The sequence below is a fragment of the Tachysurus vachellii genome, chromosome 9 (assembly GCF_030014155.1).
Source record: "Tachysurus vachellii isolate PV-2020 chromosome 9, HZAU_Pvac_v1, whole genome shotgun sequence".
Classification (NCBI taxonomy): Eukaryota; Metazoa; Chordata; class Actinopteri; order Siluriformes; family Bagridae; genus Tachysurus; species Tachysurus vachellii.
In genome coordinates this window covers 7,908,135-7,933,766 of record NC_083468.1, presented here as the reverse complement: position 1 = coordinate 7,933,766, position 25,632 = coordinate 7,908,135, and the positions used below count along the sequence as shown (strand labels likewise).

Genomic DNA, 25,632 nt, shown 5'->3' with positions numbered 1-25,632 from the left:
AGCACATACTGTATAGCTTCAGTGTCATTACTGGTTGAGTCATTAAATGAAAACAATACAAGAGCCTTCGATACACAGCTTCATCTAAAACATTATGTGTATTAAATCAGCATAGAATCAGTAAACAATGTGCAGAAAACTATAACACTATATCACTATGCCACATACATATAGTGAAAAAATAGACACTAACACAGACTGAAATGCAATGTGAGGACATTCAGAACACCTTGCAAACACCATGGTTCATAAGTGAGATGTTTGCGAATGACTTAACAACTTCTTCTGACACTGGATTGATGGGAATATGTGTTTTATCTATCCTTATATATTTCAACTGTTCCTTTCTAAAAAATAAACTGGCATTCCTCCAAGAATGGAAATGTCCACTTCTGAACATTTAGATTCCTCTGAACTCTCCTCTGTTTTCTGCTGCATCCTTAAGAGGTGCATCTCCATTAGTGATGATGTCATCGATCATGGCACTGAGATCCACCAGTGTTTTAAGAGAGCAATGAGGGAGTCAGCCAGGTTGGAGCCATTCTTACTACTCTTTATACTCTTTCAGTATGGGTTTGAAGTGCTTGGTTGAAGGCATGGTTCTACTTAAGATCTACTGAGTAGGTCAGAAGACACCACACTGTCCACCGGATGCCATTTTGTCTTTCTGTTCACATCATCGCACAAACTCTATATACACAGCAATTACACAAACTTCCCTGCATTCGTACTTAAGTAAAATGTGAAAGAACCTTTCTAGGAAGTGGCTTATTTGTATTTCTGAAATGCACAATTAATGTTTTTTTGTTGTTATATCAAAAACCATTAACTGTTGTTTTGTTACCAAGTATGTTAGTACTAACTAACTGTTAGTTAATGTATTAATTAATATTTAGGTGTAAACCCAATCAAACATGCTCAAAGTCTAAAATGCCTGTAAATAATCTTATAGAACTCGATAAATGTTATTGTATTAATGTCACACTTGTGTGTAAAAAAGCATAGCTCCAGGCATAAGGCACCCAGAGCACTAGTACTATCTTCTTCTTCTTTCAGCTTTTCCCTTCAGGGGTCACCACAGCGAATCATCTCTCTCCACCTATCCCTATCTTCTGCATCCTCAACACTTGCTATAATGGGATATAATAAAAAAATTTATGGAAAAAATTTGAGACAAAAAAAGGAGTGCTTATTATTAGTTCATATTTCTGTTTGATAAGTGGAATCAGTGTAAATAATGAAAGTAATCCAGTGCCGTCCACTGATGTTTGTATATGCAGCTGTAATGGTATATAACATATAATACATGTCCTAAAATGTACTTAAGGCGGTAGTTATTCATGTATGAATTCATAAGATTTACATCGTGATTAAGGTTAGCTCTTTCAGTAGAGATTAGTACAGTACATGTCTTAATTCATCACTAGTTCATACATAAATTAGTATTGATTCAGGGATTAGTGCAGGATTATTCATGTACTTTTATGCATCAAGTCAAGTATTTGTGACTAACAGAGCTAATTTTCTCAGCAGCTTCTTGATGGCAGGAAAGAAAAGTCATTGTGCCAGAACATGACTCAAAAACCCTATAACTAATACGATGGATGATCAGGTAGAGAAGATGAGCGGGAAGAGGAGCTAGTGTTAAATAATGCATTAAGTACAAAATGGTACCATTTGAATCAAAGCTGTGTGTCTGTGTGAGAGAGAGAGAGAGAGAGAGAGAGAGAGAGAGAGAGAGACACTGTTTACTGTGTCATTTAGAATATTTGAAGATTTTCTGCAGATTTGATCACTTTTTTTTTGCATCCACACTTCCGGGTCTACCACCAGATCTGTTTTTGTGTACATCACTCAACCTTATTATTCAAGGAGGCATTTAAAACTGAGACAAATCCATTTTTAGCTATGTGAGAAGTTCTATTATGAAACTGAAATCTGTGACTCCCAAGTGGTAAAACAGAAAAGTGCTTAACTTGTCATCAGGAGAGCGTGAGTTTGAATATAGATAATCATAATTGCTTCTGCTCTGCTCTTGGTGGTAGGGATGGCATAAGATCACTAGCCGATTACAAGCATCTGTGAGCTCATGTATGCAGAAGAGGGCAGAGAGCTCTTAATTCCAAGCGTTTTATGCTGTCTTGTGATGCTGCAAAGGCTGAAAGGAGGATCTATGTTTCCCGTGATAGTGATCACTTATGAGGATGTAAACACTGGATTTTCCAAATGATATGACGTTCATGGTGTAGACAGACTAATTTGCACAGCTTTTTTAATTGAATGCTATATGGTTCCATGCTGGTCTGTTTTGGTAGGACATCAGCTTTACATTTTCAGGCCCCTAAACATGATGCTGAACAAAACAAGCTGTGAGTGGTTGGTTTACCCTCTTATGCAGGCCCTGACTCAAAAATGCTGTTATGGTTTCCAGAACTTCGCAGCGGCACAAACAGGTTGCTTGATCTGAACATAACTGTCTGGAGTAGTGTTATGAGTAAGGAATTAAAATTCTAGCTTTGTGAAATTCTGGGAAACGCTGTCTGTCTCTAATGACTCTCTTCTGTCCCCTGTCTCAGTTTTCCAAAGAGGTGCTGGCTAACATTTACTCGGCATACATCGACAACTTTTTGAATGCCAAAGACGCAGTGAGGATCGCTAAAGAAGCCAAACCGGCTTTCATGAAGTTTTTGGAGGTATGTTTTCCAGCATGTGTGTATCCGTGTATGTATTCCTCTAGGTTCTATGCTTGAGACATAGGGTCATAGGGCCCTGTACATATCCAACGACAAACGATATAATCAGCTATTTAGTGGTTTGTGAATTTCTTAGCTAAATTGATGTGCAATACACAGAGAGAAATTGAAAAAGGGTAAAGGTTAAACTTTTAAAATGGCAGATGTCTATATAGGAACACTAACTGGACATGAATTAAGACAAAGCCGATGGATTAGGAAAAGAAAGCCACTGGCTCCATTCTAAATAAAATGATGAAGCATGCAGAATCCATTCTAACAATATTTGACCTTTTTTCCCCCTCCTCAGTGTTTATGTTGTGTTATTCTTGGTGACTAAAGGAATGGGTTGTTACCCACAATACACCGCAATTTGTCAGCTTTAGCTGCAATGAATGGCCGTGAGCCAGCAGGTTCAGTCACACTGAAGTGAATGTGTAATGGAATGAAATGGGCTGGGTTTCACAGAAATGTGTTGTTGCAAGATCGTGAGTTTAATCTGATGAATTTGACAGTGCTTTAGCTGTCCATGGTCAGGAGTCCAAGAGCTCAACATTAGTCATGCTGTCTGTATGGGAAGGATGAAGGATGGCATTACTCTCTCCCTTGTCCGTCACAGCTAGACTTACCAATCACAAACATTAGTAAGATCATATATGCGGAAAAGAAAAGAAAGTACTTTCATCCGAGCCTTACTCTGGACTGTGGTGATGCATGAGCAACTGATCGGACATATGATGTTATCTAAAGCTAGGTTTACATTTCTCAGAGGAAGCATGTGTTAAGTTTGCCTGTTCTTTTGTTTATAAGTGTATTTTAGGTTGAATCGCTAGCGTGTTGTCAAGGGACTCATTATAGTGAGCACACAGGCAAAGCTGGCCTTAACATCATGTGCTGGTTGGTTCTGCACAGCTGAATCATTGATTTTGCTACCACCCAGTGGATGTGTCTGAAGCTAGCTCAACTAATACAGTATAATATATTCCTCCTATATACAAGGAATTGGCAAAAAGGATATGTACTGTACATTACATCTATGTTTAGTCATTTAGTATACTTTTATTAACAATACTTTTATTAACAATACTTTTATTATGTAATTACAGTTTTATTACAGTTGAGCTGAAATCGCTTTCATTCATTCTTTCTTTCATTCTTTCTTTCTCTCTCTATCTCTCCCCCCCTCCCCCCCCCTCTCTCTCACACACACAGCAAAGTATGCGAGAGAATAAAGAGAAACAAGCTTTGGGTGATCTAATGATCAAACCTGTGCAGCGTATCCCGCGCTATGAACTATTAGTCAAAGTGAGTATTCAAGTTTTTTTCAGACCCTTAACTCATCACTCATTATTCTCACATGTTCTATATCCTGAACATTCTGTGAAACTTGAAGTTTATTGAAGTGTGTGTTGGTGGGGGGGTAGGATTTGCTGAAACACACTCCAGAAGATCACCCAGACCATGCACACCTGCTAGATGCTCAGAAGAACATAAAGAGATTGGCTGAGAGGATCAATAAGGGACGGCGTAACGCGGAGGAGGTGGAGCGTGAGACACGGGTCATGCAGGAGATCGAGGCACACATAGAGGGGGTGGAGCATGTAAGAATTCACAATGAGTCTCTAGTGTAATGATATCTAATAATGAATTGGTTTACAGTGTTAATGGAATGTAGCAAAACAAAACAAAAAATCAATATTCCACTTAGCTACTTGGCCTAGTCTGGTCTTGGTTTTGAGATGTCTGTGATTAGTGTAGTTAATTTAATTTAGTGCTGTGCAATCCTATTTTTACAATCAATATTTATGTCTGAATTTATTTCAAAGTGGGATTTTATTATACATTCTTACTTGGCTACTTGATTGACTTTCTTATATTACTTACTTAAATTAACACTTTTAACTACTTACAGTTCTTTACTAACCATATTTACTTACTTTAGATACTTAAATTATTTATATATGTTCCTACCTAACCGTTCTTTACTTACTAACCCTACATAATTAAAGATTTACCAACTCACTTACTTAATTGCTTGCTGGCTTACTTTAGTTTTCTTTACTTTCTTGATGGGCAAACCACTTAATATCACCAGACATGAAAATGACATCACAGCAAATATATTTCCAGCTATGGCACATCACCTGATATATAATGATGTGCAGTTGTAAGCAGATACTATAATGTACATTGATTATAAGAGTGGGAATTAATTATTGAGTTATACCTAGTTTAATGGTTATTTTGATCACGTAAGTTAACCAGTTACAGTACACTTTTATGACTAAACAGTCCTTCTGATTATGCCGTACAGTAATGTTTACATTATAGAGATTAATGTTAAATTCAGTATCTGATCTATCACTGTCATGTGCTCTCAGATCCTAAATCCTCAGAGGAAATTCCTGCGACAGGAAATGGTGATGGAGGCGGTAAGCAAGCAGGAGAGAGAAATTAATTGGAAAAGCAATTTGTTAGTAATCAAATAATTGTTTGATAAGACACAAAAGATTTAGTTTTTCTCTCTCTCTCTCTCTCTCTCTCTCTCTCCCTCTCTCTCTCTCTCTCACTGTAGAAATCAGTAGGAGGGAAGAAGGATCGTTCGCTCTTCCTCTTCAGTGATTTGCTGATCTGTACGACTCTGAAGAGGAAGTCAGGCTCTTTACGCCGGAGCTCCATGAGTCTGTGAGTGGCTTATTAACTTATAAGCTGTAAGAAGATGTTAGAAATCAGAAAAAGAAGAAAACATAAAAAAAGTGTAAATCTGTCTGCAGCACATATTTAAGTTACATGTATTGAAGATACATCCTTCCAAAAAATTCTTCATTTAGGGCCACAGAACATGGGTCTAAATAATTTGCACTTATTTTGGCATTTAATAACTATAATCATATGAATATAATCTTGAAAATTAGATATATACCTGCCTTTATTTAAAGCCTACACGTGTAAATGGCATAAAATAGCATAAAATAATTCAAAGTACAATTCTTTGTTTAGAACTTCTCAGGACTGACTGAAACATAAAATGTAATTTTTTCTTTTAAGATTTTCACGTAATAAAAGCTAATTACTTAAGCAAATTTGAATTTGATAGCTTTCAGTACTATTGCAGGTTTAGGACAGACTGTATATTACATTGGATTCATGTACCACCCTCTAGTGTTTATACAAGGCACTGCACCTAGAAGTTTCTTTTTTTTTCTTTTATATTATAATATAATAATTCTGATTTACAGTAATGGTAAATACATTTTCAAACCAGTAATGTTGTCCAGGACATGCCAACCACTTCCGTTTTATTATTTACCACATCTGGGTTTACAATACTGAATAGGACTGATGGCAGATTTGAACTGAGCACCTCATTAAGAGAGCTTGATAAATGGATAAATAAAAGGCCCCAAGTGGTTTTGTAGTATATAAGAATGTTTTAGTATGATGTACTTCTGTTGAACCTGATTTAGAAGATTAGATATATTTCATGCAAGTACTGCACTGTTATGATTGTAATGATTACAACTTAGATTTAACCACTGATCTTTAACTTAACTTTAAACTCCTGCCATATTGTTGCACTAGTTGCCTAATATAAACACATTACTTCTGTTCACAGTTTACTTAATTGTACAGTGCTAGCTCCATGGTTCAGATGCCTATAACATGACTATTGTTCAGAGGGTCCTGAGTTCAAACAAGCAATGTTAATCTGCCACTGATGGGTCCTTGGGCAAGACTCTTAATCCTCAGTTGTTCAGTTTTATAAATTAGATCAATTTAATTCACTCTCAATAAGGGTGTGAGGTAAATATAAATGAAGACAGCAGGTCACAGATTTAGCCAAGTGTTTATCATCAGAGGAAGGACATTTTTGTTGGTGGAGGTCATGATTTATTATGAGTGGGTAATTAGGCATGACTGTTGTGAATTAGACTTGTTTTTCTTTTTTTGCTTTATACTACATTATAATAGAGCTAAACTGACATGATTAAGGTCATGTTTCTTTACCATCTGTTTAATTGTCCTGAAGTTGTTTCCAGTGTTGTGTCAGGAAAAGTCTGATGCAGTCTGCTTCATATCTGTGAAACCCAACCTCATTTATTTTAATAACTCATTTCAGATATTCAGCTGCTAGTGTCATTGACACCTCCAGTAAATATAAGTTCCTGTGGAAACTTCCCTTAGAGGATATTGAGTTAGTGAAAGGTAAGACGTTCGTCTGTATGATGAGCTGATTCACAAAAGTTCAGCGGAAGAGCTTTTTGTTTTATTCATAATTGTTTCCTTTGTGCAGGCTCGAATCAGGCCACCAACAGGGATGCAATCCAGAAAACCATCAGCCGTCTGGACGAGGACCTCAGTACCCTCGGGCAAATCAGCAAGCTGTCAGAAACGCTCAGTTTTCCTCACCAGGTCAGTTACATAAAAATGTGCACAAAACAACAATTTGCAAACATACAAGAACATAATGATTCCATTAATTATTATGTAATACAGAAGAGTTTTATATAACTATATGTCCCATATTTTATATATTGTTATTAAAATAGAGAAAATTAATACAATATATTATGCAATATATTAGTTGCATTAATGGACCAGCACTTTCTTATGAATTCTACCCCAATTAAAAACTATTATTTTATAACACTGTAGACTCTTAGAATCTGGTAGGAAAGAAGGTGCTGATTTCATTTTAACAGCACCAACTACAAGGCAAAGCACAGCTTTATCTGAATGTTCTCATTTTGCTGCTTTCTCACATGGACTTATTACCTTTAAAATATGAGATAATTACATTTTCAAAAAAATATGTTTTGCTGATATTAAAGTATGACTTTTTCTTTTTTATAAATATATTGTTATCTTTAATAAATTGCCCTACTATGCTGTCCTGTTATAAGAAAATAACCAATTTAATAACCCTATAATTAGGGTTTATGTTTCCTATAACAGGAATGTTATGCCCTGTTGTGTTAGTAAAAATATGTAGCTGTAGCTGCAGAAAGTTAAGCAGGGCTCAGCATTTTTATGAATTCACTTCCTGTGAGGCATTGAGCCAATCAGGCCAGGAATACATATTAACTGAGCAGGAAGACTGAGACAATGTTTTGCTCACTGGTTGTACAGAGTGGCTATTTGAATCACTGGGTCAGGTCTCATTGGTGTTGCTCATGCTGTGTTTAAGTTCATTTCAGAGGCATTTCTGCCACATGATTGGTTGATTGGATAATTGCATTAATGAGCTCCTAATAAAGTGTACAGACTTTTGGGGGTATAACAATTCCAGTAAATAAACAGTTATCATCATTGCTTTGAAGCACAATTTGGCAAAAGCACTACAATGACTTTTTTAATGAACTACAAACTTCACTTTGTGAGCTTTATAGCAAAAAATAAATCCCCTTTACTGTTATTACATTAATGTACATTAACAAGAACATTTTGTCTAATCTCTCTCCCTCTTGTCCCAGAGTCTGGATGATGTGATAAAGGACCTGATGGCGTCGGTTCACAGGGAATTAGCAGAAAAGCAGTCCCTGGCTTTCAGCATGACCTTCTTGCCCACTAAACTGGAGCTGAGCGCAGCGTCTGCAGACAGCACGTTCATCTTCGAGTTCAGCAGTCCAGACACACGCAGCAACTTCGAGCAGGCTTTTGAGGAGGCCAAAAAAAAGCTTGGTAATCACAGTTACATTCAAAGAAGAATCACAGATCATTATTTACGTAAAGTAGACTACACAGGACAGTTACTTGCACAACATCAGAGAGATTTACATTTCCATCAGATTTTACAAGACAGACAAACCACATACATGCAGAAGAGTGACAAATCATGCCAGACTTTTACTGGCATGATTTTATTACTCACTGCAACATTTCTATACTGATGCAAGTGGTGTCTTCCACGATGACCCCGCCCTCATGGCATAAAGGCTCACTAACTGTTTTAATGAGTATAAAAATGAAGTAAATCATGCTGTGGTTTTCATAGAAGAAGAATGGTGTTTATCCCTTTAACACTCTTCTAGTACATTCTCTGCTTAAGTGCATTGAAGCTATTATGATGGCCTATTATGGCCCAACAGTTTAATAAGGCACTTGTCACTTGTGTTTTTCTTTAATTTGTCATCTGTTGGTGTACATAAAACATTTATACATGTTCTATTTTTATCTAAGTAAAAAGCGTGTGTGTGCATTTTTATGACTGTCCTGTTGGACATCATCCTACTCCTCTCCATAGCTATGAACAAAGACGAGTGGGACCCTGAGTTCCTGAAAGCCATCCCTATCATGAAGACCCGCAGTGGCATGCAGTTCTCCTGTGCCTCACCGAGCCACAGCAGCCCGGAGAATGTATGTGAGGTTTGGGTATGCAATAGTGATGGCTACGTAGGCCAAGTGTGTGTCTTGAGCATCAGGGCCGAACCCACGGTGGAGGCCTGTATTGCCGTCTGCTCTGCTCGGATCATCTGCATCGCAGCCGTGCCGGGACTCAAGAGCAGGTCTGGTTGCATATAACTACTAGCATGTACTGACGTTTAGTTATTAAGTGGGGGGAAAATCTGTTTAGTTTTTTGTTTCTAAATAGCAAATGTTCAGCATAATAAATAGACGTGATGTGCTGCGATATGCACAAGAAGACACTAAAACTACATGCAGAATAAATGTGGTACAAGTTGTGTGTATTTTCTAATCACCTATTATTTTGCATTGAAAATATGCTAGAATTATTGTATAGCTTAATAACATTTGCAAATCATCCTCTTGATTCACTAATACCAGGACAACCACTGGGAAAGTATATCCGCTCTGTTGCTAGATGTTTCTTGCTAGTTTTTTCTAGATGAAAATATATATGACCGTAAGAATGAGACCCAAAACCCATTACTGTAATCTATATGTTGCTTGTATTTATCAAATGAATTTTGTATTGGGAAACTGAAGGATTAGCATTCAGCAAGTTATTATTGTTTTAGCTAACACTTGAGAGATTAAAGCTGTTTGTTAGCCTTAGCTAATGTTTTCTCAGATTCCTTGGTGAAAGTGGCCCTAATTTATAATCAGTAACTAAAATCAGTGTGTGATTTATGGCAGTCATTTTTTCTTTTGTTATTCTTTCTTGAACCTTTTTTTTTCATAAGCATTCAGCTAGTTTTCATGCTAGCTAACACTTAAAGCACTTTGTTAGCTTTAGCTAGCTTAGTTTCATGGTTGTGGATCTTTCTTGTTTACAGTTTAGGTTTACAATTGACTCACTTTTACAGTGATTTATGCTTTTATAGTCGATAAGAAAAAACAAATCAGTAAAATGTTAATGAGCTGCAGTGATTGTTAGCTAGGCTGTTTATTGTTTATGATTTTATCAACTGAGTAAAATGGTTTGTGCAAACGTATATATAAATGTATATAATTTGCACTTCCATTTACTTTTTTTTTTTCCATTGAAAGAAGTGTCTAGCATCTCCGATAGTGTTTTCTATAGCTTATCATGCTTCTGAAGGGAGAAATGAAATTGTACCTCTTGAAGAAAATTCTCATTTTCTTTGTATTTAGATTCACTATTGGAGCCTTCTCCTATAAGGAACTGGCTTTCTTTATTGGCTCATACCTTGTAGAAATGAATGAATAACTAAACAGAGCCAATATATGTTTTTTGTCATATGATCTTTGACACTGTTATTATTTTGTTGTTGTTTACCTCAGGGAGCGTGCTGAAACAAGGCACTCTGCTGCTGCACCGCCGTCTGAGTCACCACTGGCTCCTTCTGTTCAACCTCAGCTCCACATCTCCATCTCTCGCTCCTCTCCAGAGCTCAGTGATCGTCCTGCTCCCACAGCACCTGAGCTAGGGCCTTTTGAAAGTGATGACTCGGATGACGAAGACTCACCGAGCCCCTCATCCACGCTGCAGAGCCAAGCGTCACATTCCACCATCTCATCCAGCTACGGCAGTAAGTCATGCTCATTCATGCAGTGAATGGAATGGGATAGTATGAATGGCATTAACTCTTCCCTGTTAATCAGAGACACAATCTTTACAAGTTAAAAGTCATAAAAATTTGTAATCCTGAGATGCTTGAATACATTCCAGGTTTCCATACAAATCAATATTACTGGTCATAATATGAGATATGCCATAGCTGTAGCTATACTATCTGTGTCTCTGTAGCTGATTGAAAAGTACGGTGCAGTCGTTCATTTTTTTCTTGTCGTGGTTGCTAGAGAGCCAGAGAGATATACTGGACATCACACCAAAAGAGGGTGGTGTTAAAGGGCAATGGTGCTGCCTCAGTTATTTATGTTCAGTTGGGGTGAATGAGTTCAGCAAGTCTGCCTAACAGACATAAATATAACTGCACTGTGCAAGCAGCATTAGCCTTAGTGGTCTTGCCCTGTGATTAAACCAGTGTAGTATAGAAGCAGCAAGTTTAAATTGGGATTTTTTTATTGCAGGGGGTATGAAAAAAGTCTACGCCCTGTTTAAATCGCAGGGTTTTCTGTTGTAAAAAATGAAACTAAAATATACTGCTTGCAAGATATAGAACTGAAATACTATGCAACTCACTTATGTATTTTTTTTTATTATCTTTTGCTTTCCTAAAACATTTGTGTTTGTTTTTTGGGGGGGTTTTTTTCTTCAGATTTTTTGCCATTTTAACAGGGGTATGAAGATGTTTCATTTCAATCTATCTATCTATAGATTTATCTGTATCTATAAATCTAACTGCACTAAATGGCTTTATTTTTAGACTTAGCTATCACAGCTAAGCTATCACTTAACCTTATCAAAGCACTGATTATAAGAAAAAGACTAATTCTATGTAATAAAAATGAAGTCATGTCTCATGTCATTTAGAAGCCTGGATTGATTATTGATGTGTTGGGGAGAAAGAATACAGCACCGATGCTAAATTTAAAAAAAAATCTAATTGCAATTTAATGAATTAAAATGAATGCATTTACAACATAAGATACAAGATACTGTAAGTAGTTAGTAACTTATGAAAAAAAGGTGAATTGTGAGTGGTGTTTGTGTATTTTAGGCAACTATAATATCTTTTAAGTACAGTCTAGTGATCATATGGGTTTTTTCTGTTGTTCATATCCATCAGAATATAACAGAGTGCAAACATAGTTTAGGTATACCCAAAATAAAAAATACCCACCCTCTAAACCAAACCCCATGCCCACCCAGTGCCCACCTTTCCAAAAGCCCACTCCTAATTTTCTCATTTACAAAACACATTTAATGTATAGTGTAAAACACAATACATAGAAAGACAATTCCAGAAAAGGCAAAATGAAGTTACCATGTCAGTATTTTCAATGGGAAACACCCCCACATACACTTACTGTAGATTGTTTAGGATTTGATTAGCAAATGACTTTATTAACTGCAGGTTTTTATGACTATTTATTTTAATTGTAGTGGCTCAAGTGTGGGTTGATGTTTAGGTGTTTTCCACAAGATGTATCTGTAACTCTAACCTTGTGCATCTGTTTGCCACCACTTTAGATGATGAGGGAGCAGGTTGTAAGGATATAGCCCCTGAGACTACTAGTTCGGAGGAGGAACAGGAGTTCTCCAGCGGGTTTGGACCACAACGGCTGAGCGTTGATAGCCCAATGGATGGGCGCGCCATGCGCAGATCCAGCCGAGGATCCTTCACACGCGCCAGCCTTGAGGACCTGCTAAGCATCGACCCAGAGGCTCACCAGAGCTCAGTGTGGCTCGGCACCGAGGACGGCTGGTGGGTGGCTGCTTGCTGTATTGATTAATAAATCATCTTAAAAGTGTCAGAAATTGTTTTCTTTCTAATCAAAAAAATTTTTTTTAACGTTTTCTGATTCACTTAAATTTATGTAGTGTTAAACCAGGCCAAGCCACTTGCCAAGCACATCGCTGGATACACCCACGTCTAGTCTTAATCTAGTCTAGTCTAACACATACTTGAGCTCACGGATGCACACAAATCGCTGTATTTGATAGGGAAGGATCATGGACATTTTTGTTTATACAGATGGCTAGGAGGATTTCTGTTGCACTACTTTGGACTCCATCCTATGCTCTTTAAAAACAAACATGCTAGTAGAAGTAAACTGAAGCAGAATCATGAAGGAATCCTCTTTTTTTATGATTCTTCAGTTTTTCATTTCCTGTTAAAAGCAATAATCAAAGATCTGTTCAGTAAATGGTTCTTGAATCTTTAAGCAAGAATCTACTACAGTGTAGTTTTTGTGCCATTATTTATAATAGTGTATAGAGAGTTGGGATGGTATGTATCTGTCTTTCCTCTGCCACCTCAGACTGTACAAAATGTTCTCTTTTTGTAAAGTACAAATGCCTCTTTTCTGTTCTCAAATGACCCTGGCTTGCTCTTGTTCAGCCCTTCCATCATCTTCCACACATCGTAATTCGCATCAACTTGCACGGGCGTGTAACTCTGTGACTCATTGCTTTATAAAGATTAGCGTCTTAATTGCTGTTCTTTAAAGCTTCCCTTTTCTCTCACCTTTCATTCTAATTCTAATCATTCTGATGTCAGAGGATATTTGATGGTCTTTGACTTAAAACCATCAACTATTGGATCATGTTTTCTATAATTAAGCCCTTAGGCAGAATCATTTATGGTCATTTAAGAGAAATTAATAGAATTGCCCAAAGCAGTTTTCCCAATTCTTTTCCCCCCTTATATTAATGCTCTTGTTCAAATATGTTATTGTTTCTATAGCAACGGCTCAGTCACAGCTCGACTCACTCACTAACAGGCTCATTCAGGTCACAGTGATTTGCCTTTTCTTTTTTTTTTATTAACTTTGTTGAATGCAATGCCACACACACACACACACAAACAGCTATTTTTATTATTAATAGAAACAAAAAAATTATCAAATGGGTTTAGTTTGTCACTGTGTCCTCCTCTTCCACTGAAGTATTTTTTAGTTCTACACCAAGATGTAGAAAATATCTCTAAAAAAAAAAAAAAAAATACTTCACACCTGCCTCTGCCTTTCATGTGTTTCCAGCATCCATGTTTACCAATCATCAGACAATATCAGGAACAGGAAGAACAGCATGAAGATGCAGCACTCTGCCTCCATCCTGTGCATCCTGTAAGTAAACCCTGCCATTTACTTCTCTCTGTTGCTGTTTTGTCTATTACACACCAAGCAGATTTTAATTCCAGATTCTGTTTGTTTGACATGGAAAGGTATCTCGACAACAAAGTCTTTGTGTCCCTTGCCAATGGTGAAGTGATTGTTTATCAGAGGGAAGCAGGTAAGTTCTTTTCACATATCAGTACATACTGACTGATATTCCAAATGCATCCATTAAAGTCTACTAAAAATACTAAAGCTATTATTTTCCCATGCTTAAAAACAAAACTAACCAAAACTAACCAAAGGCTTAAAATTGAATTATTCAAGAAGAGTTTCTTAACAAATTGAGGCAAATTTATTGATTTTATATTTTCAAAATGCAAAACAAAATACTGTTTAATTATTTCATTTTCCTTTACATTCTTTTAGGATTAAAATTGTTTTTTCTTGCTTTTATGCTTATATATATATATATATATATATATATATATATATATATATATATATATATATATATATATATATATATATATATATATATATACACACACACATACACCTGATTATATTCTCTCTCTCACACACACACACTCTCTCTCTCTCTCTCTCTCTCTCTCTCTCTCTCTCTCTCTCTCTCTCTCTCTCTCTCTCTCTTTCTCAGGGAGCTTCTGGGATCCTCAGAGTTCTCAGACTTTGTGTTTGGGTTCTCCAAGCGGTCCTGTCACTAAGATGGTCCCAGTGGCTGGAAAGCTGTGGTGTGGCTGTCAGAACCGGATTCTCATCATCAACACCAGCACTTTAACACAAGAGGTGAGTGAGTAAACGACACACCATAATCTACTGATAGAAAGTGATCTGTCACTGGGAGCCCAGACAAGCATTACTGTCCTCCTTTTTGTCAGACACTAGACTGTGTGAGCTGGTAGCTGTCTTGAAAGTAGGTGTGAAGTGAATATGATTGTATTAGGGAAGGAAATATTGTTTATGTAAAAAATAAAAAAATTTTTTTTTAAAAGTTAAAGTACTTATTTTCTTACTCTGTTTTATCTAAAATATTTATTGATTAAGCTAAAGCAGTGTACATATAAACTGTTTATGCTCTCCTGAATAGTATCTGTTTTGAATAATGACATCATATCCTTATTCAGTGTATACAGAAGCATGTTGTCTGTTTGATGCTATACAAATTTGCTCTTTTCCTACATGTAATCATGGGTGTGCCTGTGCGTGTGTGTGTGTAGCACTCATTTACAGTAGGCCAGGACACTGGGCGGTGTGTGGCCTGCATGGTGAGCTATGGTCAGGGTGTGTGGGTGGCTCTACAGGGCAGCGCTCAGGTTCGTCTCTACCACTCCACCAGCTACGAGAGCGTTGCTGAGGTGGACGTGGCACCTGCTGTTCACAAGATGCTTGCAGGTACAAAAAAGAATGCGAATAGGTCTATATTGATGGCCATGTCCTGATACAGCATCTTTTCTGAATATGAATATTTTTTGAATATAGAAAATGAATATTTTTGAATAATAAATGAATAATTATTAATATGTTTAGGTTGTTTGTAAAGAGATGCTTATTTAACATTTTTGGAAGGAATTTCTGTTTTCATGACTGTACACTCTCTCTCTCTCTCTCTCTCTCTCTCTCTCTCTCTCTCCCTCTCCCTCTCCCTCTCCCTCTCTCTCTCTCTCTCTCTCTCTCTCTCTCTCAGGCTCAGATGCTATTATTCGCCAGCACAAGGCTGCATGTCTGAGGATCACAGCTCTCCTGGCATGTAGAGATGTACTGTGGATTGGGACAAGTGCCGGGGTAGTGCTCACTCTGCCAGTCCCACCTGTGACCGCCAATGTGTCTACAGGACCTTTGCGGACTCCGCTCGTACCCACCGGGTCTGCCCATGGCCACACCGGCCACGTCCGATTCCTCACCTCTGTTGAGTTGCCTGAGGGCTTTGACGTCCACTTTCCCTCCCAGGCAGAGTCAGGTGTGTAATGCTGATTTCATTTTAACATGGATGTTTAAATTTTAATCTAACCATTATTTCAAATTATAATGCAGATATTTTAAACTATAACATCACTTTTTTAAACTTAAACACTGCTATTACAAGGTATAACACCATTATTTTAAATGGCTGTACTAGAATTTGAATCTGTAACACTGAAATGTTGAACTACAACATTATTATTTTAATCTGTAAAACCACGTTTCTATTTTAAATCGCAGAACTAATTTTTAGCTGCAACACTGTTAATTTAAACAGTAGCAGTGCAATTTTAATCTGTAACACTGCCATTATAACTATAACACTGTTATTTTTTATTTTGTGCATTGCTTTTAAATGCATTAATAATAATGATGATAATAATAATAAAAAATATATGGTTTTCATTATACAAAAATGTGGAATAAATACACAAATGAATATAGAGTACAAAATTTTTCAATTTGTTAAATATGGACCTGATTATTTAATGCATATTTGTAGTTGTTTTTTACACCCTGGGTCTGTGTTGTGTGTGTCCCAGAGCTGAGCAGTGAAGCAGCAGTGCAGCAGCGCCGATCCTCCACCCTCCTCACAGGTAAATCCACTCTGCTGGTGATCAGTGGTGGAGACGGCTACGAGGACTTCAGACTGAACAGCAGCAGCGAGACAGTCGGACGAGATGACAGCACCAACCACCTGCTGCTGTGGCGCGTGTGAGCAGCACTACATATCAGGCCCTTGTGGCATGAAATCAGGCCCCGCCCTCCTTTTTGGCAGCGTGCTGCTCAAGCCTCTGAACCCTGCTACCTCTCTGCATGAGCATGACAGAAACTGAAAGGGTCATTTCTAACATTTTCTATGTTTCGTTGTGTAATCAGTCGTCAAGTTGTACTCTGTGTCCCACACGGTGTAAGAATCTCGCGCTGCCTGTGTTTTACCTAGTGGAATGTATACGTTTAGCGTGACACAGAGAAGAGCTGACGTGGAGGATTCGTCCACGGAAAGGAAAAAGCACTGGACGGAGAATGAAGGAGAAAAAGAGCATGATGTCAGAAGCAACTGCAACGTGGGAAAAATTATATTCTCATAATTAGAGAGTATAACTGAAGGAAGAATAGAGCTTACAGATCTAAAGACGGTGAGATGAACGAAACAGACTTGAGTGTACTGGGACGATTGTTTGGATTCTAAAGATGACTGGATATCTCAGTGTTTCTTGTCCTGCCTCTGTTTAGAGAACGATAGATGATGGATTCGTTTACACACAGCGTGATCAACTACTGCTCCGTCACACTGTGATCGCGTTCATGAACAGCAAGGTTTTGTCTCGAGCTTTACAAGCGAGGGCAATACGAGAGTTTGTCTGTACCTAACCAATGTGCAATATAATGCTAGGGTATCTACTTAAGACTATATTATGTATATACACACACTCGCACATACACATCAACTAAAGCCACATATTTTTCCACCTCCGCAGTGCAGTCGGTTCAGGGATTTTAAGAAATGGCCTGAATTTCCTTCATTTAGTTTCACGAGAAAACTTCAGCATAAGTTAAAAAAAAAGAGAGTGTTGTGTGTGAGTCTAAACCAACCAAATCCTTTAGCCAGTATAGACAGCAGTTACATGCAAAAACAAAACATACTGTACATGAATTTATTGTCTTCTGCATTATTTTGAGTTGCATAAAGGTATTAACCATAGTCTCTTAGAAAAAAGGATTTCTTAAAGGTTCTTTACTTGGTTCTACGTTTCTGAAAGCCTTGTAATTTGGACACTTTTCCAAAAGAAAAGTTCTGTTGTAGGATTGTAGAACCTTCTGAAGAGAAACCAAACAGAGCAAGGTGTTTTTGGTGTGTTCAATTAAGCATTTAGGTTTAGTTAAATTGTTATCTATTTTTGCTATTTTTATTTTTACAAGGAATTTATTAATAGCTATAAATTTAGAACTCAAAAATGGTTGGTTTTTCTGCCTAAAATCTTAAAAGATTTTTAAGAACCCATCGATGAGTAGTAGTAACCAAAAAACCCACCTTATCCATACTAAGAACTCTTGAAGAACCTGCTTTTTTTTTCCAGAGGGTGCATCATCATCATCATCTCTGGTGATCATGTAAATAGTTTGAGTAGCTCAAGTTGTTGCCATGGTAATAAAACAGCTTCACCCCAGGCTCCTGCTGCTTGGATCCAGTATTTTTTGTTTGTTTCTACCAGCTCTTTTGTTGTAGAAATGCGCAGAACAGTTTCATATTGGAATCTAGCACTGCGTTGGTGGAAACAGGCTTACCTGTAAGAGCATTCTAATAATCATTGACATATTGCCACAACCACAGCCCACTTCTTTACACATCTTCACACTATTCTTTCTGTTGTCCAGTTGTTTTTTGTTTTATTTTTTCCTCTTTTAAATACGGAGTCCAGTAGGTCATATAAAGGAGCAGCAAGTATGGCTGTTGTGGTTAAATTTTGTACAGTATTTATGTTTTTTTTGTTGTTGTTGCTTTGTTGGTGTTTTTTTTTTTTTTTTTTTTTTTTTTTTTTTTTTTTACAGCACTTAATTTATAAAGACTTCTCTTCTGTTACCTAAAAAGGTGATGCTGTATGACTCGTTCATGCTACTTTCTGCTTCTGTCTGACCCACACACACATCAGCAACAGTAATCAGGCTCATCAAGCACATTTTATACAAACATTATTTATGTTTGAGTTGTCAACATGATAGAACCGTATTACTGAAGAGACAGAAAAATGAAAATGGAAGAACTAAAAAATGTGTCGAATCGAAAATGTGTCGAATCGAATCACACCACTGTTTTTAAAAAAAGATTTGAAAAAAGACATTTTTGAGCTGAGTTTAAAAACTATTGTTTACATTATACATTATTTAACACCAGCAATGTCTTTGCTAGTTAAACTGAAGAAGGATCAAGTGTATTTGTTGCTTTTGTGTGATTTGCATTTTCGGCTTAGTAAGCGTTCACACAGGGAGTCCCAGCAGGAAATAGTGCAGTCATGTTATAGCAGAAAACAGTAAAAAAAAGGAAACAATAACATCAGAACAAACCTGGCTGGGAAATTCAGTGAAAATGTATGCACTATAAATACTTCTATGATGCATTAGCTGCTCTGAAAGATGAGGAGAAGGCTGGAACTTTGCAGCCTGTAGTTAGAGCAACGGTGTCTGATCATGGACGGGAAAGGGCTGGTATGGGTGCAGGGTTTCACTCCAACCAAGCAAAAGCCACACTAAAGTCTACATAATGTTAAGATCAACAGGTGGAATCAGGAATGTGGCTGCTGCTTAACTGAGATGAAAACCTGCACCCACACTGCTTTGTGGATAAGATCAGACACCCCTGAGCTAGAGCCTGCTTTACAGAGCAGACAGTGTTCTGATGTAAATAACTAAAAATTGATGTCAATCATTAGACACGGTTTGAGCATTTTGGGGGTTTAAAGTCAGTAGGTGTTCCCGTGGTCTAGACAGCTACACCGGACATTTGAGACCTTATTATCTGTAATATCTAAAAACAAAACAAGGAAATAAGATTCAATTCTCATTAGAATAGGTGGATTTAAAAAAAACATTTTTTTTTTTGATTGACATCAAGAGAGCTGGCGAGGGAGCGATTACTTATAGTTGTTAAAACCCAAGTAATAAAATTAAAAATAGTGAGAAAGCATAAGAGTGTGTAATGATTAGCATATTGCTGTGGTGGAAAAGGAAGAACACACTCCAGGATGTGTTACAAGAAAACAGTTGGTTTTGTTTCAGGCCAGGAAACATTGTTTTCCTGTAACAGCGAACTCCACCATGTCATCGTGTTTTATTTCTTAATTTTATCTGCTTTATCTGCTCAGACTTATAAACAGTACTGAATTGTATTGATTGCTGATCTGTTTTCTAATGGCTGCCTCTTATTTCCGAGACACAGGGTAGTGTGTTAAAGCCTGTAAGTGTTGAACATGTTTCAGAAAAGGATTACAGTTAAGATAATTTACCAAAAGATGATATGTCATTAGACATTTAGTCCAATATCTTGTCAGAGTAACATGAGTGTTTAGTGCATCCCATGAGTCACTTTAAGATAACGTATTGAAATTTCTGGAAAGTTCTTGAATTTGTCTGGCTGCCTTTACCTAAAGATAAAGAAAGAGATTAGAACCAAATGGAGAGATGATTAGACATATACTGTTAAAAACAGATTTTCATTCTTGTTTTTTTTTTTGTTTTTTTTTTTACCACTTTAACAGAATTCATGCACACACTATGAGATTTTCCAAGACCACAAACACACACACTCACAATCTTTGATTTAGAGTAGAGCTGTCAAACTGTGATATTTTGTTGTTGTTGTTAGTTAGTTAGTTACAGCAAAAGAAGTTTTCCCAAACCGACACACACTTATTCTTTGTAAATCATATTTTTCCCAGAAATCAACCTCTGTCTGTCACACTATAACGTGTGTAAACGTTGCACGAAGCATCAATCTTAAACATCACTTCTTTTTAAAAGGATGTGATGTAAACATAATATAAAATGTATAATACAAAACACATCCTTTTAAGCATCATCTGTATTTTATTTTTCTGTATTTTAATCTCACACTTTTGGTTTCTGTTTGCTTTCATCAGTAGATGATGGGAAAGAGTGAACACACTCTTCCATCTCCTCCCTCTTTTCCCACGGGATATAACAGAAGCAGCATAAACGAGATAGTAAAATATTTCTGCAGCTGCTGACAGACAGCAATACAGTATGTGACAAAAGGGTTTGACTCAAAGTGATGATCTATGTATATGGCTGTATATGTACACATTTATGTAATTTAGCTTGATACAGTGGTCACGTGTGGGGAAAAAATCTTATTCTTACTGGTGTGACTGCAAGCAACAGAGTTGAGAGCACGTACTGTATCACACAGACAGAGGTCTCCACTCATTGTCTCGGCTTGAACAGAGTGCCAGTTGGCTGTTTATTTAGCAAACACTTGCTCTGTGAGAATGTGTGTGTGTGTTTCAGTCATGCGGGTTTGCACACATTGTTATCCATGCTGGGTGTGTGTGTGTGTGTGTTTACTTGTTGTTTTCATTCATAGTAGAACCCTTGTGATCTGTTTTTTCATATGGTTGGTGCACTTGCATGTCCTGATTTTGCAAATTTGATCCTCCAATCAGAAACACAATAACATAACATCACTGCTAGTCTTTCTTTTCTTGATATCTTGATTTATCTCATACCATGTACATAATGATAATTACTTACAACTGCTTTAACCAACACAGTGATATACCATCACAAGGTATTAGCTGCTGGAACCTGAGTATTTTTTAACAATACAAATAAAAGACCATGATGTTGGATTTGATCCGTCACTGCCTAGCTTAGCTAGCCTTAATGTGACCTCTAAAGCTATCTGAACACCTAGCTAATGTGTCATCAGTAGCCGGTAGCTAGCCAGCCAGCTAGCATCAGGTAAACTACCGTATTTTGTAAGGAGGTATGGTGTGCAGTGGGCCAGAGCATCAGACTCCTCAGTTCTTCAGCTCTGCTTACTCTCTTTATGGAGTTTTGCACATTTGCCAAATGTCGTTCTACTTCTACAGATTTCTCCCACTTCATAGTAACAAGCCAGTATGCCAGCAGAAAGTTGTTTCCAGGGTATGTTCACATCTCACGGCCAATGAAAGCTACCCTGACCCTTACCAGGATAAAGTGCTTAATTAGGATGAATGAATAAATCGTATTGTATAATTAACTCTGACCAAGTTACCTAGCTAACTTTAAGCAATCTGTTATCAGTGATTGTCTGAGCCATTTACACTTACATTATAAATTCCCTGATTCCATCTCACCTGCAGCTACACTCATTTTTAGATTTACTGTAGTTATTGAAGAACTGAATAATATGCTGATGTGTGTGTGTGTGTGTGTGTGTGTGTGTGCGAGAGCTCTTTCTAGATGTTAAAGTTACAAACGTTTGTTTTGGTGTGCTGTATCTCCACATCTAGAAAATCAGGCACTGAGGGCTGATGATTTTGTGGCATTTCGAAGAATCGTGCTTTATTTCACACAGTGAACATGTCTAGAGAAGCATATTTTCATAAGATAGCACATATATGAGCAAAACAACTATCAAATCCGTAACTCCAGTGTGTTTGTAAGTAGCCATTTCCAGCCATTTTATTGTGTGAAGGAAGTCATTGTGTTTATTGTAAATTTGGATATATATGACCTTTTTCTGTACATAGTGCTCTCTCTGTCTATATTGTTGATATAAATCTGATGGCATATTTTTATATACTTGTTTAAGTTTTCTTGGTTTGGTTTTGTTTTGTTTTTTTCCTTCAGCATGTCCTCTGTACTGCGATATTTAAATAACTGTGTCGTCATTTAGAAGAAGAGCCTCGCTTCTCTGTCCCAATCCTCGTTATGCTTCTTGTGGGTTTCTATGAAATTAAAAACGATCACTGGTTCCCAGATCCAGTTGTGCATGAATCATTTCAGAAATCTGTCTTCTAGAGACACTATATGTTACGGTGTACCAGTTTGAGTGCATGAAATCAACAGACGTAAAGATTTCTTATGTTCAAATCATTCAGGAAAACATTTCAATCTGAGCCGAATGTTTAAGTAGACATGTCAAGTATGTCTACATGACAAGTAGATGATGTCAGAGGGTTTTTAGCTTTTGTAATAAAAGCTCTGAATGTACTCGAGAGAGTTAGCTCAGCGTGTATACACACATTTACCTCAAACTATAAATGCTTTTCATTCTACAGGAGACATTAATGTACCTGATTATTATTATTATTATTATTATTATTATTATTATTATTATTATTATTATTATTATTATTATTACAACAAAGTTTTATATTACATATTTAATTAAGAATAACAATAAAATTTTAATAATATCAAACAATTAACAATAATACTTTATTATTATTATTATAAAAAAATAATTGTATGAGGAATAACAAGAACATGTTAATAATGATATTAAACAACAACAATAATACTTTCATTATTATTATTATTACTATTATTATTATTATTATTATTATTATTATTATTATTATTATTATTAAAGTTTGAGGTTATTTTTTAAGAATACCAATAAAATAGTATTATTATTATTATTATTATTAGTAGTAGTAGTATAACACCCAGTCTACCAGTTTACAGTAGAACTGCACAAGCTTTATGAAGCAGACAGATTAGACACTGCTTTAGAGTGACTCAAACATTCAAACACTGAATGGTAAGCATGAGACTAGTTCATCCTCACACAGGGATCCGGTTGTGCACAATCACAATAGTCTCATTGTGAGTCTTGTCTTGTGTGACTGAGTGAGTGAGTAAGGGAGGTTTTCTAATGTGACAGAATGGAGAGTCAGTATGTGCAGTCAGAATGATAGTACAATGAACACTAAGGGATTTTTCCAGCCATGTTTGCATACTGAGATATGGAATGTGTTGATTTATTGGAAGTAAGCATAAACTGTTACTTTTAAACAGGCACTAGCAATTTTATGTACTTCACTATTTTTTAGTGAAGTACACCCCTGTTAAAAGGGCAGGCTTTTGTGTTGTCAGATGTTTTTACACCCTTAATGTATGTTTAAAAAAATGACGATACACTGGTTGCATAAGTATTCACAACCTTTTATATTTCCACAAGAATTATACCTTTCAATATGTCAATTACCTAATGAATAGACCCAAATCAACAAAAGAATGGCTTAATCAAAAGATAGATAATAATTTACATGTATGTGAACATGTATGTGTGGAAAATACCATTTTCCACACTGTAAGTAGAATGTGTAAGGAAGAAAAGAAAGGGATGAAGAAAAACAGGACGGATGAGTCAGGAGAGGAAGGAATACAGTTGTGATGTTTTGGAAAGCTGCTGACTCAGCAGATGTGTGTCATCAGTTTGTCACACAACACAATACAGACTGATGATCTGAATGGTTCAATAGCATCATGTCTGCGTGGTGTATAAATATGTTGCTTTGTAAAATATTATAAATCTTACTAGAATTAAAATTGTGGGGATTTCTTCAATACTACAATTTAGACCCAACCAGTTTTCCAGCTGTGAGTGTATTCTGAAAGATTCTTCTGCTGTGTCACTTTAGCAAATGATTACAGCTACAAGATCACTACAAGGATAATGTAAATAATATGTAAATCACTAAAAATAGAGGCACAATGTGATTTACAGTAATCTATGAATTACTAGAATACATACGAATACGAATGCCGAAAGATCATGTACGGCAGTTCCAGTCGAATGCCGAATCCATGCCATTTTACAAATTCTCATATTCAACAAGAGGTTTATGTATTTTAACAATGTCATTCAAAGCAAGTATATTTACTGTACATGTCTGAGTAAAAAAAGAATCAGACTCAATTTCTTGAGTTGCCATTTTCTTTATACCATATTATACTATAGCTATGTTGATTTACCAAATCTATTTGGTCAGAAAGTATATTATTAGGGTAGCCAAATACATAAATAAATGCATTAGGTGGTCAACTAAGCTAGCAAAAGCTCCACTGTGCTTGCTCTGTAACATATCTTAGTTACCTGTAAATGTAACTGATGAGGCTTAAATGTAATGTAATAACATGGTGAGATCGTTGGATGGGTAAGCGCATTAGTACAAACTAAGGGAAATGCAGTTTGTGACCATGTAGCATGTCAGTGAAGAAAAGACATCATTTTCAGCATCATGTTCTTTCTATACCACAGTTGAATGCTCAAATCTTATTGGTCAGAATGTATTACAAATAACAGTGTTTTCTGTTCTGTTATTTTCTGTTCTCTTCTATTCTATGAGATATATATATATATATACATATACACACACACACACACACACACCAAAGATACCATTAAATTCACTGCCAAGTAATGTGGATAACACATTCTAATAGAGATTCTAATTCTAATCTAATAGAGAGCAGGCACATAGTCAGTTCCTGGAGTTGATGTGTTTGAAGTTGATGTGTTGGGAAAATGGGCAAGTGTAAGGGTCTGAGCGACTCTTTGGTGGCTAGGCAACTGGGTCAGAGCATCTCCAAAACATTCATTCATTCATTCATTCATTCATTTTCTACCGCTTATCCGAACTACCTCGGGTCACGGGGAGCCTGTGCCCATCTCAGGCGTCATCGGGCATCAAGGCAGGATACACCCTGGATGGAGTGCCAACCCATCACAGGGCACACACACACACTCTCATTCACTCACACAATCACACACTACGGACAATTTTCCAGAGATGCCAATCAACCTACCATGCATGTCTTTGGACCGGGGGAGGAAACCGGAGTACCCGGAGGAAACCCCTGAGGCACGGGGAGATCATGCAAACTCCACACACACAAGGCGGAGGCGGGAATCGAACCCCGAACCATGGAGGTGTGAGGCGAACGTGCTAACCACTAAGCCACCGTGCCCCCCCAAAACATTCAGACTGCAGTCATTTATGCCTACCAAAAGTGGTCCAAAGAAGGACAACCAGCGAACCGGCACGAGGGTCATGGCCGAACCAGGCTCAATGATGAGTCTAAAGGTAGTACTTATAACAAGTAGTTGAAAAATCTAATGCTATTTGTGACGGAAAGGTGTCAGAGCAAACAGTGCACAGTTATGAGGCATGATCATTCAGATTAACATCAGATAGTGACTTCTGGGAACATTTTGTCTGACTTCCTTCAGCTCTGACCTCAGAACAGTGTAACTACACAGTGTACAGTGTGCGTGTGTGTGTGTGTGTGAGAGAGA

The 25,632-nt window shown here is 36.9% G+C and overlaps 1 protein-coding gene across 2 annotated transcripts in view; it reads left to right on the top strand.

Moving 5' to 3' along the window:
- Window positions 1-22,306, top strand: part of LOC132851026 (rho guanine nucleotide exchange factor 17-like) — a 97,035-nt gene extending 74,729 nt beyond the window's left edge. For both annotated transcript variants that reach the window (XM_060877576.1, XM_060877575.1), the window contains 17 exons: window positions 2,577-2,693; window positions 3,945-4,037; window positions 4,157-4,333; window positions 5,114-5,164; window positions 5,308-5,417; window positions 6,853-6,938; window positions 7,027-7,145; window positions 8,207-8,414; window positions 8,977-9,238; window positions 10,440-10,687; window positions 12,253-12,487; window positions 13,764-13,850; window positions 13,949-14,016; window positions 14,500-14,648; window positions 15,080-15,254; window positions 15,547-15,819; window positions 16,364-22,306. In XM_060877576.1, coding sequence (XP_060733559.1) covers window positions 2,577-2,693; window positions 3,945-4,037; window positions 4,157-4,333; window positions 5,114-5,164; window positions 5,308-5,417; window positions 6,853-6,938; window positions 7,027-7,145; window positions 8,207-8,414; window positions 8,977-9,238; window positions 10,440-10,687; window positions 12,253-12,487; window positions 13,764-13,850; window positions 13,949-14,016; window positions 14,500-14,648; window positions 15,080-15,254; window positions 15,547-15,819; window positions 16,364-16,539 — 2,634 coding nt within the window. In that variant the 3' untranslated portion in view covers window positions 16,540-22,306. The remainder of the gene's footprint in view (window positions 1-2,576; window positions 2,694-3,944; window positions 4,038-4,156; window positions 4,334-5,113; window positions 5,165-5,307; window positions 5,418-6,852; window positions 6,939-7,026; window positions 7,146-8,206; window positions 8,415-8,976; window positions 9,239-10,439; window positions 10,688-12,252; window positions 12,488-13,763; window positions 13,851-13,948; window positions 14,017-14,499; window positions 14,649-15,079; window positions 15,255-15,546; window positions 15,820-16,363) is intronic.
- The last annotated feature ends 3,326 nt before the right edge of the window (window positions 22,307-25,632 follow it).